The sequence below is a fragment of the Mirounga leonina genome, unplaced genomic scaffold, assembly GCF_011800145.1.
Source record: "Mirounga leonina isolate KUSES-001 unplaced genomic scaffold, KU_Mleo_1.0 Mir_224, whole genome shotgun sequence".
In the NCBI taxonomy this organism is placed as follows: domain Eukaryota; kingdom Metazoa; phylum Chordata; class Mammalia; order Carnivora; family Phocidae; genus Mirounga; species Mirounga leonina.
In genome coordinates, this window is record NW_023270615.1 from 9,692,731 (window position 1) to 9,718,738 (window position 26,008).

Genomic DNA, 26,008 nt, shown 5'->3' on the forward strand with positions numbered 1-26,008 from the left:
AAAGCAAAACCCAGATGTAAAAAAAGTCTTTAGTGTCCCAACACAAGCCCTCCCAGTACCTGCTCTGGGCCTGGGCTGTGTGCACATCACCACACCTTCCTGTCTCCCCACACTGCTAACCGTCCCTTAGAAATATGCCATTCCATCAAGGGTTTGTCACTGAATCATATTAAAATTTCTTGCTATGCTTGTGTGTCTGTCTCTTCTTGAGTTTCCCACAGAGGTGGTCAGGGAGGTAATATACAATTATGAAACATAACTATAATGCTATAGGGAGTGGTGGAGTCTTATGGCAAACATATGCTGGCCCAGCTTAAGGTATTAACACTTTAAATTGATTCAAAGAAAAGCCTGAAAATAAAAATCCAATTCTACCTTTCTCCTATAGCTTCTCTCACCTAAAAGGTTTATAATAAGAAATTGAAGAGCATTAGCCTAATACATAGGCTTATATATTTAAGCTTCTGGCACACACTTATTTCTGGCAAGGAACCACAACATTTATCCCCCACTGACCAGAGAGGACACAGTAAATAGCTTTTGAAAGATGTTAGAAAGCAAGTAAAACTGAAATGTGGCACAAAGAAAAAGATATTTGGAATCTTTGTTCAGTACCTTTAAAACCATTTTAAAACAGAATTACAAATAGTTAAGTATAAAAATTATTTTTAAAGTCCCTAATATTTTAATAATAAAGAAGTAAAAAGATAAATTCCTATGAAATATTTTTTTCAATCATTGAGGACTATAGAATCCTTTATCACTGAAAAAAGTCAGTAATTGAGCCTAATTTAAGGTTGGACTTTGTGATTAAGTAAAAATAGGCATTAGGTTGACACTTGGTGCTTTTGAAATGAAGTAATTTGTTAAAGCAAGCTCATTAACTTTTCCTTTGAAACAATATTTAGCATTTAAGAGATCTCATTCCCATCTCTCTATCCCCCAGTTAGGGATCATCACACTTTAGATCTAATCCTTTCTTGTGCCATTTATCTATGTAGACATGAATCTGTGTGTATGGCCACATGTTTTCATATGCACTGTATGTGCTTTTATTTAAAGACAAGGCCATAGGGCTTAAGGGAAGACCTTGAGGGTCCCTTTGTCCATCCTATGGCCATGTGGGACAGACCTTCCATCAAGCCAAAAATACAGTGGTCAAAATTAAGTCACATGTGGTAGCTACTTAAAAACTTAGGAGTTTCTTTCTCTCTTTTTTTTTTTTAAAAGATTTTATTTATTTGACAGAGAGCACAAACAGAGGGAGAGAGAGGGAGCAGGTTCCCTGCTGAGCAAGGAGCCCGATGTGGGACTCTATCCCAGGACCCAAGAATCATGACCTGAGCCAAAGGCAGCCGCTTAACCGACTGAGCCACCCAGGCGTCCCCCCCCCCCCCAAAAAAAGAAGTTTCTTTCTCTTTTCCATCCCATAAAAGTTTCTGAAAGAGAAGTAAGAACCATACCAGATAAATTATAAGCAAAGAGACAGTCAAGCCAAGCATGAAAACACACAGACTTCTGCTACTGGTAAGGCATACATCCTGCCACCGCACACTAGTGCGTTCGCTCCATTTGTCAGTCTGCCACCTTTACAGAGGGAAGAGCTGCACTTAAAAACCCTCAGCAGAAAAAAGTTATTAGTAAATGTACAGACTTCATCACATATATTCAATTTGGCCATGAAAAGGAACATCGAAACAAATTACAGTTAAAAAGGCCAGGACAGGGGCGCCTGGGTGGCTCAGTCATTAGGCGTCTGCCTTCGGCTCAGGTCGTGGTCCCGGGGTCCTGGGATTGAGCCTCCCATCAGGCTCCCTGCTCCGTGGGAGGCCTGCTTCTCCCTCTCCCACTCCCCCTGCTCTCTCTCTCTGTCAAATAAATAAAAATTTTTAAAAAGGCCAGGACAGCACTTTGATACTGGAAGGTTAGGTTGTACAGTCCTCTCCAAGAAAATACCCTCTTTCATTATCTATTTAGTAGTCTACAGGGGCTAGCCATGTCTTCTGTGATCCTGAAAAGGATTCGGTATCAGCTACAGCTTTTGACCGTAGAGCAGCTTCTGTGCCCCAGTAGGCGAACTCAATCTTTTTAGACCCTTTGTAGAACTGAGGGCTCCTTTAACAGAAAATTTATTTACGCCCAAGAACCAGCTATCTTTTGTCTGACTTTCAGATGGGATGGGTGGAGGGGGACGCCAGTTCCCATATTTTTTTCCTGGTCTTTCACCAGGGTAATAACAGGAAACAAGACACGTTCGTAAGTATAAATGTTGCATACCGTGACTTTTACCCATGAAAATGACTCTCCCCATCTTTAACAACTTACAGAGAAGTCTGTCAAGCCCAGAGGTGAAGTCACTATTTTTTTCATGGAAATTCAGAAAATCTCTCTTCCCCCAGGATACAAAAATATTTTATCCTTGAACCTTCATGAGCAAAGGCTTCCAAATTCCTGACTTCCTATGGCCCCACACTAGTTAGAAAATAATGCTTTTTCTTCTTTGGCATCAGCTCAAGAGTAAATTGGTATGAGCTGGCACTCTGATGGGATTCTTATCAGTAGCACTTGGTAAATGGTATTTCCTAGGATCATGTGGTACCACGAGGTTCACTCAGATATATTTAGTCTTCAAGGCCCTGACCAGAGCCAGAGGATCTAGAATATCACTGGAAAGCTTCAGCAAAGCTCATGATCAAGTTTTGTCCTTCATCTGCTCCAGAAATGAAATCTGAACTGCCATGAGGCCAAGAGCCAAGAAGGAAGAGGACCACCTATTTTTGTGCTCTGTTGCCTGCTTCCTTGGGAATTGTGCAACTTTTTTTCTCCCCTCTCCTTTGAACTGAGATGCTTCTACCAGACCCCCTAATAACTCGTAAGAAATGCAAGTTTACAGAAGCAGAAATTCCAGTAAAGACGGTTCCCTAGGAACTGTCTATATTTTTATATAATCACAAGATACTTGACATTCTCAACGTTTATTCAGAAGTCAATGGACAATGTATCTCATGAAATGTCAAAGCTGAGTTATTTATGGTTAAGATGTTATTTGAGACAGAGCAAGAGAGAGAGAGAGAGAGAGAGCACAAGGAGGGTGGAGGGGCTGAGGGAGAGGGAGAAACAGGCTCCCTGCTAAGTAGGGAGCCCGACGGAGGGGCTCAATCCAAGGACCCTGAGATCATGACCTGAGCCAAAGGCAGACACTCAACTGACTGAGCCACCCAGGCGCCCCTGTTTGTTTTTCAAAACCAATAGATTATATAAACATACATACTTAGAGTATGTATTTCTCATATAAACATACATACAGTAACCTTAATATTTGATTAACTGATTAACTGTTCCTGGTCAATTGTAGATGTAAACAACATACTGAGTGGCAGCAACTTGTTACTTTCCAATGGTGAGAAGAAAAGACATTGTCCTTCCTATTTTGTGCCAGAAACTTTGCTAAATGCCTTGTGAATGTTATCCATTCTAATCTTCCCAGGGCCCCTACAAGGCAGGTATTCTCATCCCCATTGAACAGATACAGAAACCTGAGTCTCAGGGTTGAACAAGGGTCACAGAACTAATGAGAGGCTGGGGCAGGATTCAAGGCTAGAGATCTAAGCCAATAGCCACCTCTGTTCAAGTACAGCACATGGCCTTAAGAGTGACAACGAGACAAGGAATCAACAAAAACCAAACATTAGCAAGACCTTTTGAGAGATCTTCCCCCCAGGCCTTAAGTTAGAATCTCAATTTTTTTTTGTTAAGCCAACTAATAAAAATCTTTGCAAGGGTCTTGAACATTATAAATTCCAACAGACACAGGGATGAGTTTTGGGTTCCAGGACTGAGCAGACAGGGCCCATTTGAGGGAAACAGACCTTGCACATGGCATCAACAAACCTGCAACTGGTCTATTTTCACAAGCTAGACTACTTCCTCTTCCCTTTCATAAGACCCCAGAAAACCCCACTCCTTCCCAGTAATGTCTAGAAACAGGGATGGTCTTTCCTACCTTCAGAATCTGGTCCCCTTCTTGAAGGCCTTCTTGTTCTGCCGAGGTGCCCTCTTGAATGCCAGCCACAAATATCCCAACGTCATTGCCACCAGCCAGCCGGAGGCCCACGCTGTCTCCCTTCTTAAACCTCACCATTTTGGTGTTGGGACTACAATGAGTTCAGTTTTAGAAAAGAAAGAAGGGAGATTTTTCTTTGTAAAGAGGGAACCAACATTAGCAGTGAAAGATTTAATTTCTTCTAGCTGTAGAGAGATTCACATGTTAAAAAGCTCTCCTTTTTAGCTCTTTATCTTTTTGGGGACTGTGAGATGAATATCAGTAGGCCCACTTAACTGGTTAGTAAGGAGAAATACAGATGCTTAAATAAACTCATTCAAGATCAGAAAGCAAACAGAAGGCAGGGTTGGGCCATCTGACTCCCAGTTCAGGATTCTTCCAAAGGAAAGCCTGCCGCCACCACAGCCTTGGTTCAGCAAGACCAGATCCTACTCCAGGAGCTGCTGCTCTTGACCACCACTGAACCAGGGGTTCTCATTATCCCGAGCACAGCACTGTGTCATTTCTCCCCTCCCTCCACACACTAGGATCATCAGGATACTGCAGCCCCTACAGAGGCCCTGTAGTAAAGCCGTACTTCACCTATATGGGAGTTACTGATCTGGTGAACTCAAATACTCAGAATCACATTCTGGAAAAGTAGCCAGATAAGTAGACAAGCACTCAAAGTTAACATCACAAAGTTCCCCCAATTCCACATTTTACGTTCCTACAAGTTATTTCTTTCTTGTAAACACCAGCAATAGGGGTAGGTTAAAGGTGGCTAATTACATGCAAAATCATCATCTGTAGTTAAAAAACACCATTCTTCTGGATTTCAGTTAACGAGACTGAGTTGTGAGGAAGGAGAAAGGAAGAGAGTGAAACTGAAATACATACCCATATATTGCTTCATCTTCAGGACTAGGATGAAGAAAAGTTCTTGGGGCTGCTTTTGGTTGAGGAGCTGTGGATAAAAAAAATGTATCATTACCAACCTGGATTAACAGGAGTGAGTCTGTCTCTACAAAGATCATAAAATCCACAAAATTGAAGTCTGTACCTTATGTTACATATAAGCCATCACATCAAACAACAAAAATAAGTCTTTAAAGTGAAATTTAATGTTGAGGCATTAGCAAGTGCCAATGGTTTCTCAAAATAAGCAGGGTAACAAATGAAACTTCCAAAATGCAAGGTGCACAATCACATGCAAAAGAAAGAGAGTATTTTTATAACTTAAAAAACACATAAATTTGTCTTTTCCATCAACAAATATTTAAGCATGTAAAATCATGATGGTAATTTTAGGGTGATGGGGGCAGGGCTGGGGGATGGGGTGGAGATCAGAAGCAGGAGACAAAAGGACTTCAACTAATCAATTAAGAGAAAACGTGACTGTGACAGGATTGGAAATAGATATATTTGGTCTCTGCCCCCCGTTCCTGATACACAGCTCCTAAAATCCCTGTTATTTCAGGAGTGGTAGGGGTGCCAGGAGCATCTTCAGCTCTCTGCTTTGTCTTCAATTCCTGACACAGAACTGCTACATCCCTTGGAACTTCCTGGGTCGTAGAGCATCTCTTGATCCAGAGAGGTAACTCCTAGATAGCCTTGGATGGGGGCTGGTCACCAGAAAGAGCAAGCCATGATTAGAAGCTTGAAACTTTCAGCCTACCTCCCCACCATCTGGGAGGGGACAGGGGTTGGAGACTGAGGTAATCATTGATCACGAACATGACAGAGACTCCATAAAATCCATAAACTATGGAGTTTGGAGTGCTTCAGGATTGGTGAACTCATCGAGATACTGGGAAGTGTGGCATGCCTGGAGATGTCCTCTCAGACATGGCAGCTCTGTGCCCCTTGCCCTGTACCTTGCTTCCATTTGGCTGTTCTTCAGTTGTAGCCTTTATAAGAACTGGTAATAGTAAGTAAAGGGCTTTCCTGAGTTCTGTGAGCCAACCTAGCAAATTACCAAACCTGAGTGAGGAGGGGGTTGTGGGATCCCTTTGTTCAGAGCTGGCTGGACAGAAGTATAGGTGGCACCTGGGAACTGGGAGTGGTGTCTGAAGTGGAAGCAACTTACTGGAGTTCTTACTGGAAGCATCCATCACCTGCGGGGTCTGCACTAATCCTGGGTAAACAGTGCCAGAACTGAACAGAAAAGACAACCAGTTGGTGTCTGGAGAATTTGAGAATTGGTAGCTGAGTAGGGGAGAAACCCACACATTTGCTGTCAGAAATGTTATGAGCAGAGCAGTTTGGGTTGGGATCAGGGATGACACAAGGACCATAACTAATCAAATATAACAAAATGGGATCAATCTGTTGGCATATGGAAAGGGCTGTTATTCTTTATGTTTTTTCAGTATTAAAAGAGACTGGAGTTGTCTTCCATGTATAAGAATGATTTTTTAAAATTTCTCTCTCCTTCTGGCCACCCTCTGGAATTACCAAGAGCACACTTTTGAACACATTTAAAAGGACCCTCACCTGGTGGTTCCTCTTGGCATCTGGGTTCCTTGCTGTTCTCTGTGCCAACCGCAGCTGCAATATCCCCCGTGGACTTGAAGGGGGTGGGTGTGGCGCCCATTCTGGACCATCTGTTCTGCATGTCCTCTCTTGAACTTAAGCACACATCACATTAATGTCTCCTAACGTCACTGCAAATATGTATGTGTATATGCTCACGGTGTCACGTGTGAGGGGAAGTATACATCATCTTACTTTGGCCTTTCCTTCAGCTTTTCATTTGAGGAATGATAGTCATAATCGGAATACTGCTGCCGTCTCTCCTCTGGAGAAAATGATCGGTTTGACTCTATTTCTGAGATATCTGGTTTCAAAAATAAGAAAAGACTTCTTATTAAAAATTTTAAGACCTGTACCAGAAATGATACTATTCTCTGGGTAAGGCAACATGGGAAATGGAAAAGAGGCAGGCAGTAACTGTGCTATTAGTCTAACAGTCTTCTCTTGAAGAAAATCTGAGCCTCTAAAGGGAAAGGCTTTAATGAATCAAGAGGAAGCCAAATTCAGAATTTTATGTTCCTCTTTCGTTACACTTTCTTTCAAAGCTGCTACTGAGGAATCAAAATTCAATTACTGGATCATATACGTATACACTCATTTTTAACCACACAGAACAGTGCTTCTCAAACTTTAATGTGCATATGAATCACCTGGGATCTTATTAGAATGTAGATGTTCTGGGGCAGGGCCTGCAATTCTGTGATTCCAGCAAGCTCCTGGATGTTCATGCAGCTGGCGGGCTGAAATCCACACTTGGAATAGCAAGGAAGTAACCTATAAGCACCCAGCATGTTGGGATTATTTCTCATGCTCTGTTTTCCTGCACTGCACTCATAGCAGTAACCAAATGATTAGACTTTTAATATAATGGGAGCTAAACTAAGTCTTAAGATTTTATAAAGTAATTCTTTAAAAAATCAACACGTCTGTCTTCAAACTTGAGAACTTAATATTTTCTAAATTCTTCTGCACGAAGGCAGTACTAGGTAATTAGTTAGGAAGTATCATGCCATTTTTTTTTCATGCCTACTTACTTTTATTGGTAATTTATACATGGTTAAAATGTTACTCCATGTATAATTCATATTCAAGAAATGAATATTGCTTCCTAAGACAGAAGAGGGATACAGATTGCTTATCAATGAATACCACAGTATTCAGCCATTCTGATTGATTCTTTACGATAGTGTCTACCTATTTTAGCTATCTTCCATGACCCTCTCTTTGTTGGAAATATTCATATGAACTTTTTAAAAATCTACAAGAAAGTTCAAGAATGAGCAATTTACAAATGGATGTGGTTAGGTCTTTGAACCACTTATACATACATTTTTTCTAATAGGTTTTGTTTTCAGCGGCCTCAATCAGAGTCCACTGAGGAGTTCATGAGTGTACCCAAATGTCATACTGGAAAGCTAATTTCAACAGACACTTTAACAAGAAAATAACCACCACTTACTGGAATTAAAGTTTAAAAGAGAAGCTTTTGTTGGAAATTTAGCTTCCAGCTAGATGGCTATGCTAAACTGCGTGGAGAATGCAAAAGCAACAGCCTTCTTTGCTTCCAGCTAAGCTCAAAGCCTCCCCCTTCTTTACCTTCTATTTCTGAGTCGCTGTCATCTAATGATGGGATGTTGATGAGCGTTTGCTTGCTGTCTCTCAACACCACTAGCTGGAGTTTTCCTCTTGACTTTTCTATCAGTTTTCGAGCGTCCGTTAAAGACATGTTCTCAGTTACAGTTCCATTTATCTGTGTTCATGAGTAACGGTCATGTTACACGCAATACAACTACTCACAGTGAAATAGAAAGTTTGTATTTTCCCCTTCTAAGTGTAAAGGCTTTTGCTCAACTACTCAGATATGGGCTTTAGGATGACTGACTAAATAAAAATGAATTATCCTTCAAATTAAATATAACCCTGCACGCTGGATCCCAAATAACAGGCATGAGAGAGCTGTGGTATACTTAAGTTACTCTGCTAATTTATTTAACTTCCAAGCTCAAGACGATGGTTTGGTTTACTACTGGAACATGTTTCCCGACTAGAGAGGTTTATAAAACTATTAAACATTCAGCATTCATATACTACCAACTCTCCCCCTCATCTTTCCTTAGTTAGGGAATAGGAGCTTAAACTTTAAACAGGGAAGAAGAAGGTATTCATTGAGTTTTTTTTTTTTTAACTGAAATTACACTATTACAAATCTCCATGTCTGGTTTCTGTGATAAAAATCTCACCCTGCTGGCCCCTCCCAGCTTTTGTCTTACTACTGACTCCCATCTCAACAAAGCTTCACCATGTCGGCACTCAGATGTGAAATTTGGACTAGAAAGCCAAACAGGAATTCAGTTGTTCTCTATCCTGGTACTCCCACCTTGAGAATTATGTCTCCTTCATGCAGGTTGCCATCCTTAGTTGCCAGACCAGTTCTGGTCATTTCCTTTATGAAGATCTGACTCCCAAGCCGAAGACCGTACTCTAGGGGACAAACCATACACATATTTCATCCACTTGTGCAGAACACTTAGTCTGGTTTTTAGGTGAATTTAAAAATATTTATGAAAGATTAATTTTGCCTTTGGGACACTCTGTAGGACAACTAGCCTGGACTCATTGAAAAAGTCAGTGTCATAAAAAACAAGAGACAGAGAGGGACTGTTCTAGATTAGAAAAGATATAAAAACCAAATGTGATGCATGAACCTTCACTAGAACTTGATCCAGTATGGGACAGAGGTGGGGGTGGGGTAGATTACATTTTTTTTAAAGATTTTATTTATTTGACAGAGAGAGACACAGCGGTAGAGGGAACACAAGCAGGGGGAGTGGGAGAGGGAGAAGCAGGCTCCCCATGGAGCAGGGAGCCCGATGCGGGGCTCAATCCCAGGACCCTGGGATCATGACCTGAGCTGAAGGCAGATGCTTAACGACTGAACCACCCAGGCGCCCCTAGATTACATTATTTTGAAGCAAGTTCAAAATGAACCATACTACAGTATATTAAAAGGGGTATTAATGTTAATTTTCTTAAGAACCGGTAATGGCATTACAATTATATAGGAGAATGTTCTTATCCTCTGGAGATACCTGCTGAAATATTTAGGGGTAAAGGGCCACCCTTGCAACTTACTTTCAAGCAGTTCCAAAAAACCACTGAGAGATAGAAGTAGTGTGAGAAAGGAAGAGAGGAGGAAGGGGGAAAAAGGAGAAAGAAGACAAATGTGGCAAAATGTTAACAAATGGAAAAACTAGGTGAAGGCTGTATGAATATCTGCTCTAAAATTAACACTACACTTAACATTAAACTGGGAACAAAAAAACCAATTCAGTACATCTCAGTAAACATGTTCTGACAACCCTGTTGTCTATACAGGAAGACACTGCCAGTAGTATTCCCTTCATGTGTAACGACTGAGACATGTGGGGTTTGGCACTGAAAAAATAAAAGAAAAGGGTCAGTAAGCTAGGCAAAGCAATAAAGTATTTAACTAAAACCAGCATATTCTGGGGGTTTATGAACTTCGAATTACTCTCAAAAGAAAACACATTGTATTTTACTAAGTATGCATATTTAAAAGTATTTTAAATACTATTCAGACTCTTCTGATTTTACTTATGAAACTTGTAAAAATATCTAAAAGGATAAATTTTGGTTATTTTAGGAAGCTACCACAACCTAGCAGGTTTTAAAAGAGGCACGTTCAAATTTTATTATTATTGTTCTGGGCTCAAAATCTTGTAATTCCAAAACAAAGTAACTTTCTACCATTTAGAAAAGTTATGAAGTAGATTTAAAGATACATTTTTTATTCAAGTATAATTAACATACAATGTTATATTAGTTTCAGGTATATAGTATTATGATAAAACTATTTTTTTGAAAGATTTTTATTTATTTGAGGGCTAGAGAGAGAACGAGCACAAGCAGGGGAGGCAGAGGGAAAAGCAGGCTCCCCGCTGGGCAGGGAGCCTGATGTGGGGCTCAATCGCAGGATCCTTAGATCATGACCTAAGCTGAAGGCAGACACTTAACTGACTGAGCCACCCAGGCGCCCCAATGATACAACAATTTAAAGATTCTATTTTTATTAATTTATTTGAGAGAGAGAGTGAGCAGGAGGGAGAGGGAGAGAGAATCTGAAGGAGACTGCGCTGAGCACAGAGCCCAACCCAGGCCTCAATCCCATGACTGCGAAATCATGACCTAAGCCGAAACCAAGAGTTGGAAGGAAGCTCAACCTACTGAGCCACCCAGGTGCCCCTGATTCAACAATTTTATACATGACTCAGTGCTCATCACCATAAGTGATCCCCTTCATCTATTTCACCCATTCCCTCACCCACCTCCCCTCTGGAGACCACCAGTTTGTTCTCTGAAATAAATTTCAAGTGCTTTACAGTAAGCATCAGATCTTACCGCAACGATTAAAAGTGTTGAGGTCCACCCCCACCCTTTAGGAAGCTGACAAGAAAGAATAAGGAAGGGTAAGACCGCATCTTCTTCATGGATGACAATTCCTTACTAGTTAAACAGCCTCACAGCCCAGAACAGAAGGCTGAGACAGCTTGAGTGATGACTTCTTTCTCATGTATCAACAATCCCTCTATCCTCTTAAAAGCTGCAGTCTTAGGCACCTGGGTGGCTCAGTCGTTAAGTGTCTGCCTTCGGCTCAGGTCATGATCCCAGGGTCCTGGGATCGAGTCCCACATTGGGCTCCCTGCTCGGCAGGAAGCCTGCTTCTCCCTCTCCCTCTCCCACTCCCCCTGCTTGTGTTCCCTCTCTCGCTGTGTCTCTTCTCGGTCAAATAAATAAATAAAATCTTTAAAAAAAAAAAAAAAGCTGCAGTCTTACTGTACAGTTGCAGATAGGTTATTTTGGTGTATTTGGGGCATCTCTTAAATGGAGAAAAAATATAGGTCTTGCGTAGGCTAGATTTCTTTAAAGATTAATTTTTGTGCACCCGTAGCCTGTGATAGCTAAATTATTGTGAATCCTAGCAAACGGTGGCAAAATATCTTTAACAAAAAAAAATGGACCTTTTTTTCCCCCAATGAATTCCAAGTTTAAATAACAAAATGACCCAGGAGGAGTAAAATGCTATCGCAGCAAAGGCACATAAGCCCCTTTTATCCTTGGTAGTATTCCTAAGACCAGGCATGACTTGGGCTCTCTCTTACGACAGACAAGATCTTTTCAAATTCTGGGTTACAGCTCCTTAGTGAGTCTTGAAATCAATTTAGTTAGTTACGAACAGGATTTTAAAAATTTAATGGAACGGAACCTCTCAGAATGCATCACAGAGAATAAGTACTGTTCCATGAAAGGCTTGTTCAAGTTTTTGATACAGAGGTGCATCCATGATTGTGTGCAAGATGTGGGTCTTCTGTGGTGGAAGGAGAGGAGGAGGGAAAGAAGGGAAAAGGGGAGGAGGCGAGGAAGAGAAGGGGAGGAGGAAAAGTTTGAAAAGCATTGCCTTGGGTAACTCAAAAACCTGGGGTGCAAGTCCTGTAGAATGTGCATCAGGCCTCTCTGAAGGAGGTCTCATGCCAAGTCATTCCCAAAACTTCTCTACAGTCCCCCTTTCAGTCTGGGAGCAGAGAGCTTGCTACTGTACAGTTTTTGGGAGCTGATGAATTAGTATGTCATTATCAATGGTTATGAAGATTCTACAGAATCCTTAAACCTCCTAAGACGCATATTACTCACAGATAGTGCAATCTCCGTTTCTCCTTTGTTTCTGGGACTGGCCTCTGCTCACCCTGTTACTCGCAACCCTGTGTTATTCTTCAGCTATTGCAATGGACACCTAGTTCTATAACTTGACTTTGTGTTCCACTAGAAGTAAAAACAAAACAAACCCTTTCCTCAGGCCATTTGAAATACAAATGCCCAACCTAAAGGGCAAGAAGTTCCCTTTGCCTTCTGGAGTGCTCTTCATCTCTTTTCCTCTTGGAAGGAGAATTAGAGAACAAAAGGAGAGAAAAGATACGTTGCAAGTAATTTAAAAAGTCAGAACCAAGAAGTGATGCAAGGAGTATCTCTGCATGGCTCTAAAGCCCTGTTCATTCACCTGCTTGTTTCTGTATCTACTTCCAGGAGATGGAGTTCGACTTCTGGCTCCACCACGTACTCACTGACTTCAAGATGTGGGCAAGTCACTTCCCTTCTCCGAGTTTCAGATTGTCACCTAAACTACAGGTACTGCTGGCTTCTCTAGCTGCTACACAGGGCTTTAGTGATTTTTGGATGAAAGGAAGGGTGTGCAAGTGCTCCAAGGAATGCAGTGTGGGACAGGCAGCCTGGGAGAGGGCCCAGCTCATCTGTGGGCCCAAACCTCTCTGCCCCATGGTCCTCCCCACTGTACAACAGGAAGGAAGTCTTCTACCTACCACATAGGCTTCTGGTGAGGAGTAAGAGAGTATTTATTCAGCACAGGCCTGACACAGAGCAAAAACTCAAGAGCAGCTAGAGTCCTATCCACTCCCGTGGTTTTACCATTTAGCTACACCAGGCTCCCCAGGACAGCTTGCTAACACACAGACTCCAGGGGCTCTCCGCAGGGTTTCTCATTCCATGGGGCTGAGCTGGGGCCTGAGAATCTGCATTCACGGCAAGGTAGAGAACCCCTGGCCTAGGAGTTTAAAGCCACCTTTCTGCGGTCTGGCTCTGCCAGTAGTGACAGCTTTGCGCAAGTTAATGAACTTTTCTGTGCCTCACTTTCCTTGTCTATGTAACGAAGATATAAGAAACTCCCCCATGCTGGTCATGAGGAAGAAATGGGCCAATCAGTGCTTGGCACACCGTAAGTGCCACGTAAGAAGTTAGCCGTTGTAACAGTGCTCTTGTCGTCGAGCATGCCCACCTTCATTCGCTTTGCTTTTCATCAGAAGGACCCCAATGGGCCTGTCCGAGTCGGGGGTTTCTGCGTGGTCCGGCCGCTGCCTCAGCTCAGGGCTGGGGCTGCGCGAGTGCAGGTGCTCGCGGCTGCGGCTCCGGGGCGCCGGGTAGCGGGCATCGGGCTGGGCCCTGCGGCCGTACTCCGCCTCTGGGCTGTAGGTGCGGTCGTAGGCGCCGTCATAGCCCCGGTCGTAGGCCTGGTCATACTGGTCATAGGCCCGGTCAGTGCTCCGGCCGCGGCTGCGCTCTCGGGCCCGCCCGCGGCCGTCGGCGTCCAGGCCCCGCTCCAGGCTCCGGCCGCGGCTGCGCTCTCGGGCCCGCCAGCCGTCGTCGGCGTCCAAACCGCGCTCCAGGCTCCGGCCGCGGCTGCGCTCGCGCTCCCGGCTCCGCGCCCGCTCGTGGGGACGCCCCCTCTCCGGGCTGTCCGCCCAGCTGCGGCTGCGCGCCCCGTGACTGCCGCGCCCGCTCCTCTCGCTGTACCCGCTGCGGGCACTTCTGCCGTCGAACTCGTCCGTCACCTCAAAAGCACGGTCATCCTCATCAGCGGGTGGGCTGCCCTGGGGTGGGGCCAGCTGGACCTTCCGCGGCCTCTTGACCACCTGTCCCCCAAACACAGTGGGAATGCAGGACAATGACAATTAAATAGAAAAAAAGCGGTGGTTAAGAGCCCAGCCCTGATTCTCTTTTCAGTAAATCTCTGTCCCCCTGGACTCACTAAGCCTCCGGCTCCTCGGGTAAAAAAAATACCGCACAGGGTTGAGTATAAGGCAATGAGTATAACTCTGAACACAGTGCCTCGGAAAATCTCCTTCTACTCAGAGTGTGAATAGCATCAAGGAACTTTAAATCACTATGTTATAAAAATCCAGAAATTGAGACATTCTAGATACAACTGCCTAGATTCATCCAAAAGTCAATGTCCTTAAGTGGGGGGTCTGGGGGTGGCTGTGCGCATGGGAAGGCAAGGAGAAAGAAGGACACTTTAGGGGCGCCTGGGTGGCTCAGTCGTTAAGCATCTGCCTTCGGCTCAGGTCATGATCCCAGGGTCCTGGGATCGAGTCCCACATCGGGCTCCCTGCTCGGCGGGAAGCCTGCTTCTCCCTCTCTCACTCCCCCTGCTTGTGTTCCCTCTCTCGCTGTGCCTCTCTCTGTCAAACAAATAAATAAAAGTCTTTAATAAAAAAAAAGAAAAAAAAAAAAGAAAGAAGGACACTTTAGATTAAAAAGGCACTAAAGAGATAAGGACCCAGTGCAGTGATTGAGCTCTGATTGGATCCTGGATAGGGAAGAAAAGTCTTTTATCAAACATGTCTTGGGATTTTGGACTGGATATTAGATGATACTTTAACGTCACTATTAATTTCCTTAGATAGGATGATAGTGTTATAGTTATGTAGAAGAATGTCCTTATTTAGGAGATATATGCTGAAGTAAGTAGGACTGACACTGTCCTCTCTGCAACCTTCTTTCAAATGGTTCACTAAAAATATGTATACATAGAAAAATGAAGTGAAGATGGTAGAATATTAACACTATACAAGATACATTGTTTATTACACTAATCTTTGAACTTTTCTTTTTGTTTGAAAATTTCATAATATACAGTTGAAAAAAAAAATACCACATACCCGGTACATCCCTCTAGCACTGCCTTTAAACATACTGTATTCCAATTTTCATTGCATGTGTCCATTTGCCCGGCTGGAGTAAGCACTCCCTGCTCCAGGCTCAGGTAGCATCTGGCTCATAGCTGATTCTCAACCAGTGTTTGCTGAATGATTGAGTGAGCAAATAAATGAATGAATGTTACAGACTGCCAATATCTCCTAAGACAGTCTAGTTCACTGAGACATGACAGATCTTGTTTGGGCCTTTACAAATGGGTTTTTGAGCTGAAATTTATTTTCTATATTAATGCTGTTTTACAAGTGTTCTCAATCTAGTTAATTCTCTGATTGTCTAGCCTGGTTCCTGAGATAAGAGAGTCATTGAAAGTTAGGAGAAGGATGAGGAAAAGGCAGGGAGAAATTACTTACATCTTTATATCATTCATAACGTCACCCCAAAGTAGAGGAAATAAGAAATTAGCAGCCCCTAAATTATATAATTCTGTCAAGTGCTTAAAAGCAAGTGGTAATTTTCTTCTGAGCATAAAAACAAGATGCTGTTGAGGCAAGCTGAAAGCAAACCCAGAGCTTACAATGGCAGCGATCTTCCCACTTTTTCTCAGCTGCTGAACAGCAAATGAATGAAGCACATCCTCCATGGGGGTACCATTAACCATGACCACCCTGTCGTTTTCTCTGCAAACAAAAAATAAAAACAAGATGTGAAAAACTCCCATCTATTCACTGTAAACTGTTTATTTAGGAATACACAGAAGAAGCAAATTGACCCCAAATGCTTCAAAGACTCAGAGTCATGACTCCTGAGTCTAATCAGTCAACTCACTTAAGCCCTTCTTAGGAAGGAACCCATGAAAGGCTCAGCCCACTTTTGACATTGTCTACTGGAAACCAGCCAGGGATGACCCATAGGTTCCTCCAGGAGGCACTGAGCAGTGGCAAGATCTAGGCACAAAAGGAACTTCTGCATCAGGCCCTCCCTGTCCACGCAAGGTGCACGGTGGGCTTCAGGAAGTCTATAAATAGCCCCCAAAGCAGGTTGATACCCACCTGTGTTTTTAAGGGGAGGGGAAGAGATCAGGAGTTTGCCTCAGATTATTAAAGAAATTTTGAGGTCATTAAAACCTTACTTATCTCATCCCAAATATTATTTTTTAATTCTACACTGCTCTCTGTATGAAAGACTGCTGACTTAGAAATGACCATACAGACATGGAATGCCAACAGAACCTAAACTTTCAAGCTCTCTGGCCAAGGCAGTCATAAAATTAATTTTAGATTCTGCCCTGAGAAATTATCCCAAGGGAACTCAGATATGCATCTTTTAAAATGGCATAATCTCCTCAGACCAGAAGGGTAGAAATTGGAAAATCTGTGTTTTCATGTACTAAATTTTCCCAATTTCCACATTCTTCTTACAAATCAGATCATCATTAAGCCAAAGTATCCTCATTAAATTCTGAATGAATATAAGGTAAAATAAAGTGTTGGGGATAAGGGGAAAACATGCTGATTTTGTACTTCACATCAGAAATTAATGATAGCTATGATAGTTATAACTATTTCCCTGTGGAAATGACTGCTCCCCTCCCTCCAAAGTTTGGGTATTTCCAAAGGTTTGGGGATTGTTAAAACATGGTGTGTTACGGTCTCAATTCTTGCTTGAAAACTTTTTTTTTAAATGATTTTTTTTAATTTAAATTCAATTAATTAACATATAGTGTATTATTAGTTTCAGAGGTAGAGAGTTCAGTGATTCATCACTCTTATATAACACCCAGTGCTTATTACATCATGTGCCCTCCTTAATGTTCATCACCCAGTTACCCCATCCTCCCACCCCACTCCCCTAAAACTTTTCAGTTTATGTAAAAGCTCTTTTTTTTTAAGTGCAAACCCCCCACCCCCCAAGCACCCTGTCTAGAACCAACCAGTGGGGCGGGCAGGGACTGGGGCTGGGACACAAGGACACTCACTGAAGCAGCCCATCAGCGGGCCCACCCGGGAGCACATCAGAAATGACAATTGACGTTTCTCCATTTTCAAAGTGGGGGTTGTCTCTGCCTCCAGACACTGCAATTCCAAATCCTCTTTTGGAATCCTGTTCATTGGAGTTAAGAGAAAAATTAAAAAATAAAAATCCTTCCATAAGTGGCTTTCAGGATTTATTACAAGCACTCAATAAAATAAAGGTCAAACCAATAACCAGAGACAGCTCAGGAACAGAGGGCTTCCAGAAACAAATGAGAAACAAAATAAAGCTACCATGGTTAGCTGACAGGTTTATACAGGGAAATTCCTTATCTAAAAGAAACAGTCTTGTGAAAAGCCATAAAAGACTGATAGCATAGACTGGAGGTCTCAGTAGAAGCTGGCAGGGGTTGGGAAATGACATCTTCTGTCCAAACAGGGATGTGCTATTCAAACGCCAGTCACACCTGTTCTCATATCCTGGCCTGGGCTGCAACAGCTTCAGTCACAACTGCTTCTGCGCTAAAACCCTATTTGTAAAGTATACCTTTAACGTCCAAGTTAGGTGAACTGGTGGTTTCATTTTAACATAGGGTGCCCAAAAAATAAATAAATAAATAAATAAATGGACTTTAAAGATAAAATAAAATCTGAAGATAAACATACTTTTAAGACCTTATGAGAAATCAAAGCATTAAACTCTTTCCTGCATACATATAAGACAGAAAATACAGATTAATTACATCACGATTGGTCTAGAAATGTAAAACAGTGAACCCAGATAATACATAACCCTAATTCATTTCAGTATTTAAAAAAGCTAAGCTCCCGGGGCACCTGGCTGGCTCAGTTGGTGGAGCATGTGAATCTTGATCTCGGGGTTGTGAGTTCGAGCCCCATGTTGGGTACAGGGATTATTTAAAAATAAAACCTTTAATAAAGCTAAGCTCCCAAGGTTTCATCCAGATGATATGGCTATATGTGATTATAACTATAGATACGTACTCAGAGAATAAAAGGAAGTCCATGTTTCCCCCCCTCCCCCCACCTCCATGGAAGACTTCCCACATGGGACCCACTGTGCCAACTGGAGACCAACAGTTAGCAACACCAAACAGGCTAGCCGATTGTCCCTTAATTACATGGCTTTGGATGGGGCAGCACTATCACCTAGGTGGCTGCTTTATGCAGAGGTAGCTCCATCCTCTGTACTAGACCTAAAATGTCTCTCACCTTTGCCACTCAAGGGGCATGTGAAATGCTGGAGGCAGGGTGTGGAGAAGAGTCAGAAGAGGACTACAGTTGAAAATTAAGACTCAAGGGGGGAACCACTCACCAGCAGAAATTGTGTTATGTCACTGCTCTAGAAGTTTCGGCACCTAAGCACTGATCTGGGTTTTTTTCTACCGGGATTAATTTAATTCATTTATATAGGAACTAACTTTTCACCGAAGTCAGGGTTTGAAAAGTTCACAGTTCTATGGGTCAAAGGAAAACTCTCTCTGAGGAACTTTAGAATCCAGAGCCTGGAGGGATTCAGAGCAGGGCTAAGATCCCAGCGGAGCCCACAAAAGTCACAGAGATGCTGACCGGGCAGCTGAAGGAATAAGACCTCAGGACTGTTCAGGTCAGCCCAGCTGCACACAGATCACATACAGACTCTCCGTGGCTGTGCCTGTTTCAAGTGGGGCTAACACCTGTCATGCCTACCTCAAACTCCGCTGTCAGAAGAATAAAAAGGAAAAGAACATGTGTTAAGCAACCATTATGTGCTGGACTCCATGTACCAGAAGCTGTTTGTATTACCTCATTTAATCAAGAGGAGCAATACCTTTGAAATAACTTTAAAAATTAAGTGAAATACATTTATATCTGGTACTACTTCTATTTTCAATACCATGGGCAAGAGGGGAAGATTTTTTAAAATCTGATTAACTCAGCACCTCTTAATATAATCATGAGTAGGACAAGGAATACACCCATGTCTCCTGACTGCTAAACCAATGTTTTAAAATTTAGTTTAGACTTCATATGTTACAATTAAAATTATCAAAGCTGGGGTACCTGGGGTGCCTGGGTGGCTCAGATTGTTAAGTGTCTGCCTTCAGCTCAGCTCATGATCCTGGAATCCTGGGATCGAACCCACATCAGGCTCTCTGCTCAGTGCGGAGCCTGCTTCTCCCTCTCCCTCTGCCTCTCCCCCCTGCTCGTGCTTTCTGTCTCTCTCTCAAATGAATAAATAAAATCTTTAAAAAAAAACTGGGGGACCTGGGTGGCTCAGTTGGTTAAGTGTCTGCCGCCGGCTCAGGTGATGATCCTAGGGTCCTGGGATAAAGCCCCACATCAGGCTCCCTGCTCAGTGGGGAGCCTGCTTCTCCCTCTCCCTGCTGCTTGCCCTGCTTGTGTGTGCTCTCTGTCAAATAAATGAATAAAAATCTTTTAAAAAAAGTTATAAAAGTTGTAGAAGTTACCTCAACATCCTTAAACAGTATGAGTTATTTCCATTTCTCCCCTCCTTTTCTCTCTTTTTTCCACAGCCTATTCTGTCTAGAGATAAGTGAATACACTAAATAACCTCTATAATTTTCTATTATACAGACCTTAACCAAAAAATATAAATAACATGCAAATCTTTGATAATGCAGTAATTATTGCAAGCTACAATGCGTCATCCACCTTAAGGGGGAATAACTGTGTTTGGGCAAAAATGAGAAAGACCCATGACCTGTAAATTCAAGGACATAATTGTAGTGTATATGAACTGTACCGCACTCACCTTTTGAAGGGTCACAGTGTACTGTTCCCATATCAGTTCTTCCATGCCTGGAGCCTGTTTTAAAACAGTAAGACCAATTTGATTAAAACCACAAACACTTCAATGCTAGAAATAAAGCTATAAAGGAAAATGTCTCAATATAAAGTCCAGTTCATACATTCTACAAACCAAAAAGAGTTGGTATTTTTAAGGAACATTATATTACCTATTTTCACACACTCCTTCAATCAAATGGCAGTCTTAACAGTACTAGAAAATTAGTGAAATACATAAGATATATAAATATTAAGTGTTGAGCTTTTTTACTATCACCATGCCAAAACAATCATCATAAAATCCCTCAAAAAAGAAATCTAGAGTTTTCTTTTTTTTTTTTTTTTTAAGATTTATTTATTTACTTGAGCGAGAGAGCCAGCATACAGAGGCATGGGAAGAGGCAGAGAGAATCCCAAGCAGACCCTGCTGAGCGCAGAGCCTGAATCGGGGCTCAATCTCATGACCTTGAGATCATGACCTGAGCTGAAACCAAGAGTTGGACGCTTAACGCACTATGCCACCAGGCACCCTGAAATCTAGAGTTTCAAACAGGTATTTTATTCTTTTTTTTTTTTTTTTTAAATCACTGCTCCCTCTCTTCCTGTCAAGGGTGATCTCTAAGGCAAATTTTACACATTTTTATGTCTAAAGGAATCCCTGGCCTTCTCAGAGAGTGCCCAGTTGGGTAACCTCTTCTCCATCAGTACTGCTGGACATGAAAGATGAAAATGCCTGCATAAATCGATGGAGGCTTCAGTTTCTGACAATATTCCAAAATACACGTCTAGAAAGGCCTGAAATTGGTAGCTATCAGTTTAAAAATACTAATAATAATCCATTAAATGCAGGCTGCCTTTGAGGAGAAATCCTTAAAGGCCAGAAATACCAAGAAAGCTCAAAGCCAACGAGATAAACCAGCACTGAAGCAGGCATTTGAACAGGAGGCTGGGAAGAGAGATAAAATGTAGGAACCAAACAGGGTGGAGATTAAATTGGACTGGATGTAGTAGGGGAAAAAATACCATTAGGCTGATGGAGATGGCAGGGACACATGCCTAACTCATCCTCGACTCTGAGCAGAGTGGAAATAACTAAAAATATCTCCCTGGAGCATTCCTATCAAGAGCCCTATACTCACACAAGTTTGGGACTATAGTCCTATCACAGACACAACTGTACCTCCTCAAAGCACTCTCAGAGTGGTTCTGCATGGTACTGCCACATAGGTACACAAGGGCAAATGCAAATTCTCTCCAAGGAACATACCAGAACACAGGTTTCAGAGAATCCCCCAGGTGCATATCTGAGGAACATGAGCTCACAACTGGAATGCACACACACATAACAAGTTATCATGAGTGAGAGTTGAAAGAAACAGAAAACTGCAGAGTCAAACACTATAAATATTGGATATTATCAGTCACAGACTCAGAGAGCTAGGTACAATATGAAGTTTATCGTAAGAAATTAAAAGGGGACAGGGTGTCGCTGGGTGGCTCAGTCGGTTAAGTATCTGCCTTCGGCTCAGGTCATGATCTTGGGGTCCTGGGATTGAGCCCCACTTGGCCTTCCCACTCAGGGAGTCTGCTTCTCTCTCTCTATTAAATAAATAAAATCTTAAAAAAAAATATTTAGACACCTAGATCAATGGAACAGAAGAGAGAACCCAAAAATGTACCCTCAACTCTGTGGTCAACTAATCTTTGACAAAGCAGGAAGGAATGTCCAATGGAAAAAAGACAGTCTCTTCAACAATAGTGTTGGGAAAATTGGACAGTCACATGCAGAAGGAAGAAATTGAACCATTTCCTTACACCATACACAAAAATAGACTCAAAATGACTGAAAGACGTAAATGTGAGACAGGAATCCATCAAAATCCTAGAGGAGAACACAGGAAGCAACCTCTGTGACCTCGGCCACAGCAACTTCTTGCTAGACACATCTCCAAAGGCAAAGGAAACAAGGCCAAAATGAACTATTGGGACTTCATCAAGATAAAAAGCTATTGCACAGCAAAGGAAACTGTCAACAAAACCAAAAGACAACCGACAGAATGGGAGAAGATATTTGCAAATGTCTTATCAGTTAAAGGGCTAGTATCCAAAATCTATAAAGAATTTATCAAACTCAACACTCAAAGAACAAATAATCCAATCAAGAAACGGGCAGAAGACATGAACAGACGTTTTTCCAAAGAAGACATCCAAATGGCCAACAGACACATGAAAAAGTGCTCAACATCACTTGGCATCAGGGAAATACAAATCAAAACCACAATGAGATAACAACCTCACACCAGTCAGAAAACACACCAGGGGAGAAAAACACCTTTAAATACATGGTAATCCCAAGGCAGAAAAAAATGTAAAGACTTGTAAAAGAACAATTAGAGTAACAGCTGACTTTTTTCTTAAGATTTTATTTGAGAGAGAGCGAGCGAGCATGAGCAGGGGGAGGGACAGAGGGAGAAGCAGACTCCCCTGTGAGCAGGGAGCCCGATGCAGGACTCGATCCCTGATCATGACCTGAGCTGAAGGCAGACACTTAACCAACTGAGCCACCCAGGTGCCCCTAAGAGCAGATTTCTAAACAGCAATGATGGAAGCCCAAAATCAATAGAATAATATTTTTAAAAACAATACATGTTAATTTAAAGGGCAGAAAAGACATTTTTTAAAAAATAAAAATTGGGAGAGATTACTACCCTAGACCAGCAATAAAACAATTTCCAAAGGATATTTCAGAAAAAAGGAAAATAATACCAGAAGTAAGGCCCAAGATGCAAGAAGGAATATGAGTAAACCTGAACTGGCTATATTCAGCTGTAATAATAATGTGTAATTTTGTAGGGTTAAACAAGTAGGAACCAAAGCACTGGGCAACATTGCACGTAAATCCAGAAGACTTTAACATAATTAGATTATTCTAAATATTTTATTCAGGAGCAGAATTAAACTGATTAATTCTGAACTTCACAGAGTTAAATCTACTTAAGTTTTCTGGGGTATCCACTATAGGAATACTTACAGTAAGTACGTAACTTCCAACATAGCAGAGGGAAAAATAAAACAAAAAACCAAAGTCAATCCAAAAAAGGCAAAAGGAGAAATTCAGAAAAAACAGCACAAATATAAAACATAAACTAGAATATAGAAGAATACAGAAAAGTAATCACAATAAATATAGGCAGACTGTCAGGATGGATTAAAAACAAGAAGGTGCAGCTGTTTATTTTTACTTTTTTAGAGAGAGAGTATGAGTGAACAGGTGGGAGGACGCAGAGGGCAAGTGAGAGAGAGAACCATAAGCAGGCCCCATGCCCAATGTGGAACCCAAGGCAGGCTCAATCTCATGACCCTGATATCATGACCTAACCTGAAATCAAGAGTCAGATGCTTAACCGACTGAGCCACCCAGGTACCCCCAGCTATGTTTTTTAATAGGAAACTTCTAAAACATAAGGACACAAAGAAATATAATTATATAAATAAAAGGCCTTACTAATACACAAAATAATTTAAGAAAAACTAGCAGTTTAAAAAAAAAATACAGGGGCACCTGGGTGGCTCAGTCGTTAAGCGTCTGCCTTCAGCTCAGGTCATGATGCCAGGGTCCTGGGATTGAGCCCCGCATCCGGCTCCCTGCTCCGCGGGGAGCCTGCTTCTCCCTCTCCCACTTGTGTTCCCTCTCTCACTGTGTATCTCTCTGTCAAATAAAATCTTTAACAAAAATAAAATTTTTTCAAATAAAATTTGCCATTCCTGCACTGATACTAGTAGGAGAGAGAGAAAAGAATTAAAAAAATGTCCAGATGATGTGCTTCTTTTTCCCCTGGTTAACAAACTCTGACTTGGGGAAAACACAACTTAATATAAAAGACAATTCTATCAACTGATCTGTTGGAGCCGATCATTTGTTCCCTTTGGCAAAGGGGGTTTAGAAAAAAGCAATTTTGTTTTGTACAGAAGGTAAACCAGTCTACTCTTGAGTAGCTGTAACTGATGACTCAGAGTGAGAGGAAGTCATAATCCTTTAGCTCACTCTCCTGCTATCTACTCACTTTTAGGACATTTCCATGGCTAATACCATCTGGCTCCAAGAGATCAGAATTCTTAGATTAAAAACTAAAATAAGGGCGCCTGGGTGGCTCAGTCATTAAGCATCTACCTTCCGCTCAGGTCATGATCCCGGGGTCCTGGGATCAAGTCCCGCATCGGGCTCCCTGCTCAGCGGGAAGCCTGTTTCTCCCTTTCCCACTCCCCCTGCTTGTGTTCCCTCTCTCGCTATCTCTCTGTCAAATAAATAAATAAAATCTTTTAAAAAAATAAAAAAAATAAACTAAAATAAAAAACCACCTCTAGGGTTAAAGAGAAAGTACAAATCGTCTGAGGAACGGGCAAGAACTAGCACCTCTTCTACAGCACACCTGGGACCAGGTGCTATGGGACGGGGGTGGGGTGGGTGGGATCAGCATCCCACAGGGGTGACGTTTAGGCTAAATGAAGGCACATCAACACAATGAAACATGTAAACATTCAAAAAGATCATTCTCTAAATTATGTAAACCTCCCCAGTTATTTAAGTTTGTTCATCATGACAACTGTCGATTGGAAGAAAAGGAAAGTGGATTTTCAGGCGCCTGGGTGGCTCAGTTGGTTAAGCGACTGCCTTAGGCTCAGGTCATGATCCTGGAGTCCCGGGATCGAGTCCCACATCGGGCTCCCTGCTCGCCAGGGAGTCTGCTTCTCCCTCTGACCTTCTTCCCGCTCATGCTCTCTGTCTCTCATTCTCTCTGTCTCTCAAATAAATAAATAAAATCTTTAAAAAAAAAAAAAAGTGGATTTTCAGATAAGAATTTTATATCTCGCTCCCTCCCTTTTGTCCCTTACCTCTTAGTACAGTGTTGGTGCACAGAGGCATGCAGACAGGTGTCCCTCTCAATAAACCAAGAAGTGGATACACTGTCCATTCATCAGTTGTTAATATGATTAAGGCACAGATTTCTACTAGCAAGTTTTCCTAAAGGAAATTTTCTTTTTTTTAAGATTTTATTTATCAAAGACAGCAAGAGCAAAAGCGAGAGCACGAGCAGGGTGAAGGGCAGAGGGAGAAGCAGACTCCCCGCTGAGCAGGGAGCCTGATGTGGGGCTCGATCCCGGGACATTGGGATCATGACCTGAGTCGAAGGGAGACGCTTAACCAACTGAGCCACCAGGCACCTCCCTAAAGGAAATTTTCTATTACAGTTGGTGGCCCCCTCCTTCTGGGACAGCACCCCTGAGGTGGTTAGGGCTGGGAACTCAAGTGCCTATGTGATCTGGTGTTCTGGGAGTGCTTCATCGCCGGCCGGTCCCTGGAACACTGCAGCCTATGTCTAATGTGTGCCAGTGTAACACAAGTTCTCCAAGGTTTTAATAAAGTTTTCTATTTTTTAAAAAAGAAAGTTTTATTCAAAGGAAACAGGAAGCAGAAACCTAGTTGATCAGAATTGATCATCTCCTTCCATTTCCACAGAACACCTCCTAACTCCTTGGCACCTTCAGGTTTCAACGTGGCCTTAACCAGTCACCTACCAACTAGAAATGAACTTTACTAGCATGTATGCTCCCCAAATTCATCTTCTCAGCGCTTGACACTATCTTAAAGTTGGCAAATTTCAACCAACTGAATTAATCTGTAAGTTGGGGTAAAATAAATACAGATGCCAACTCTTCTTTGAATATAGCAATATCCCTACACATCAAGAAAAAAACGTCATAAAGCACCCTCTCCAAAATATTTATCTAAAAATCATCAGGAAAGAACTAACCAATACCATGACAGTCACCCCTAGAATTGGGCAATGCTATGGGGTGGGAGGGAGCATAATGTCCAAAGAGGGAGTGATTATTTGGGTTAAATGAATCAACACAATGAGATATACAGGCACTGAAAATAATTGTTTAACTTCCATCATTTTTTTTTAACTTTCTTTATTATTATTACTATGTTTTCAATTAAAGAGGGAAAAAGCAGGACACCTGGGTGGCTCACATGGTTAAGTGTCTGCCTTCGGCTGGGTCATGATCTCAGGGTCCTGGGATCGAGTCCCGCACCAGGCTCCTTGCTCAGCAGGGAGCC

General features: G+C 42.1%; 1 protein-coding gene across 10 annotated transcripts in view; it reads right to left on the reverse strand.

Moving 5' to 3' along the window:
* TJP2 (tight junction protein 2) overlaps positions 1-26,008 on the reverse strand; it is a 189,344-nt gene that overhangs the window by 19,430 nt on the left and 143,906 nt on the right. For 9 of the 10 annotated variants that reach the window (XM_035029083.1, XM_035029081.1, XM_035029084.1 and 6 more), the window contains 10 exons: positions 19,850-19,903; positions 17,079-17,203; positions 15,678-15,780; positions 13,443-14,076; positions 8,955-9,058; positions 8,174-8,327; positions 6,773-6,881; positions 6,539-6,672; positions 4,943-5,009; positions 4,004-4,154 (listed from right to left, as the gene is read on the reverse strand). In XM_035029083.1, coding sequence (XP_034884974.1) covers positions 4,004-4,154; positions 4,943-5,009; positions 6,539-6,672; positions 6,773-6,881; positions 8,174-8,327; positions 8,955-9,058; positions 13,443-14,076; positions 15,678-15,780; positions 17,079-17,203; positions 19,850-19,903 — 1,635 coding nt within the window. The remainder of the gene's footprint in view (positions 1-4,003; positions 4,155-4,942; positions 5,010-6,538; positions 6,673-6,772; positions 6,882-8,173; positions 8,328-8,954; positions 9,059-13,442; positions 14,077-15,677; positions 15,781-17,078; positions 17,204-19,849; positions 19,904-26,008) is intronic. The other variant, XM_035029082.1, reaches the window with a different exon arrangement.